The sequence below is a fragment of the Abramis brama genome (assembly GCF_963993115.1).
Source record: "Abramis brama genome assembly, chromosome: 1".
Classification (NCBI taxonomy): domain Eukaryota; kingdom Metazoa; phylum Chordata; class Actinopteri; order Cypriniformes; family Leuciscidae; genus Abramis; species Abramis brama.
The window spans coordinates 42,844,662-42,846,752 of NC_139963.1; the positions used below are offsets into that span (position 1 = coordinate 42,844,662).

Here is a 2,091-nt window from a genome sequence, read left to right on the forward strand (position 1 = left end):
GAAGATTCAAAATAAAGGTCCGGCGACTGAACGCATAATTCAAAATTGAAGTAACATAATGGGGTTAACAAAAAACACACAAAAAATCTACTCACGGGTTATAGTCATGAATTATATATATATATATATATATATATATATATATATATATATATATATATATATATATATATATATATATATATATATATATATATATATTTTTTTTTTTTTAAAGCATCAAAATAAATACATAAAATAAAATAAAAAAAAATAAACATTTATTAGTTGTCCCTCATTAAAACGTTCATTCAAGCTAATTTGGAACTGTCTCTTTAACAAGAAGTCATAAAAAGGTGTTTATTTTACATAATCTGGCATAAAAATCGAGTTACATCATGATTTCTCGATGAAAACTAAATCAAATAAAATATCTAAAATAATAAAACTGTTCTATGAATAATAGCCTACTGACTGCATTGTTTATCGCATCGGTTTTTACAGTATTCAGATGATGGCGCTCTTATAAAGGGAGAGGAAGTCACAGCTGACCAAACTGACAATGACCATTTATTTTCATTTCAACAAACCATCATTACAAAGAATGCATCAGACATCAAGACATTTATTGCATGAATTTGCTAAGAAAAAAAAACATTATTATATAAACATGATCCTGATTCAGACAAGTTTTAATGTCAACATATTCTTATAATGTCAACATATGAAATACTGTTAATCTTATGCAGCACCAAAATCATGTTTAGGTCAAAATACAAGAATATGGTTTTGCTAGTTTGGTAAGATGCATCATATATAAGAAACAGAGAATGATTGACTGTTTTTTCCCCATCCAGCATCTGCTTTCATGATTGTGAAAGCCAAATTAATGTTCAGATTTAGGCAGAGATTTAACAAAATCATCACTTCAGATATTCAGATCTCTTACAATGATCGTCCAGTAGAGGACAGACACTGTCCATCAGAAACATTTCATAATTTTACTATTTTCAGTTCTTCAGTATACTGGTGAATATTTTCCCATAATAATATGAGCCGTTGTTTCCTTTATAAATTAGTTACTTGTAGCTTATTATTATAGCATGCAACAATGAGATGCTAAACAGCAGACTGATAAGCTTATTATTTGAGTAATGTGCCCTGATAAACATGCTAAAACATATGCATATATTTGTGGGTGTTTGGAATACAACATTTACATATACATTCTAAGCTCTAGTGAATCGGTAAAAGAGGGGGAAAAGTAAACATTTGAATATGTAATGCATCATGACTTTTTTTTTTAACCTCATATTTTCCACTAGTATATCTCTAATATTAAAAGATGAATGCATTTGTGATATGATCTAATATACATTTTAGTTAATATTTCTAAACGCATACATACAAGTCAAACTCCATCACACTATACAAATAACCTTTCATATGCGGCATGTTCCATACAGTCAGTTTATGACTTGACTAAGTCTGTATATTTTGTAATATAAAACATTGTAAATCCCAGAATTTTGCTCTGTATTGAATTCTGACAGGCTCATCTCTGGAAAAGCATCATGATTATGTGTCCAGATCTGCTGCCGTCTCCTGCTAAGTGCCAGGTCCTCTTCTGGCTCTCCTCTGAGCCCACATGGCTTTACCCGGGACTTTGACAGGAATTTTCGCTGGGATCTGTTGTGGGATTCTCCTGACAGAGAGTCTCGGGGACGTCCAGAGTTTTGGCTTGGGAAATTTTCCTGCTTGGATCTCGTCCACAAAGCTTTCCACTCTGTCAAACTTGTTGGTTAGCTTGGCCAGGTTGTCCTTCAGAGTGTCGAACTGCTTATAGAGATCTCCCACTGCATCCGACAGGGGCTGGATCCTGTGCACAACAAAAACAACATCAAATATATACATTAAAAAAAATATGGAAAAGAAACCCAAACCCAAGCCCTAAATTTAAACACATAACTAGTCCTGCAAAAATAAATAATTCCTTAAATCATGTGGTTTGCATGAAATTATTTTGATTTGGAAAAGCAAGTAATGACCTGGCAACCACCCATTCTAGCAACACACTAATGTTTTTTAGAACATCTTAGCAACCCCATGGCA

At 32.3% G+C, this 2,091-nt stretch overlaps 1 protein-coding gene across 2 annotated transcripts in view; it reads right to left on the minus strand.

Moving 5' to 3' along the window:
• Positions 1-537: 537 nt before the first annotated feature.
• Positions 538-2,091, minus strand: part of LOC311096241 (uncharacterized protein) — a 5,623-nt gene continuing 4,069 nt past the window's right edge. For both annotated transcript variants that reach the window (XM_084135294.1, XM_084135295.1), the window contains exon 4: positions 538-1,858. In XM_084135294.1, the coding sequence (XP_083991420.1) occupies positions 1,588-1,858 (271 nt within the window). In that variant the 3' untranslated portion in view covers positions 538-1,587. The remainder of the gene's footprint in view (positions 1,859-2,091) is intronic.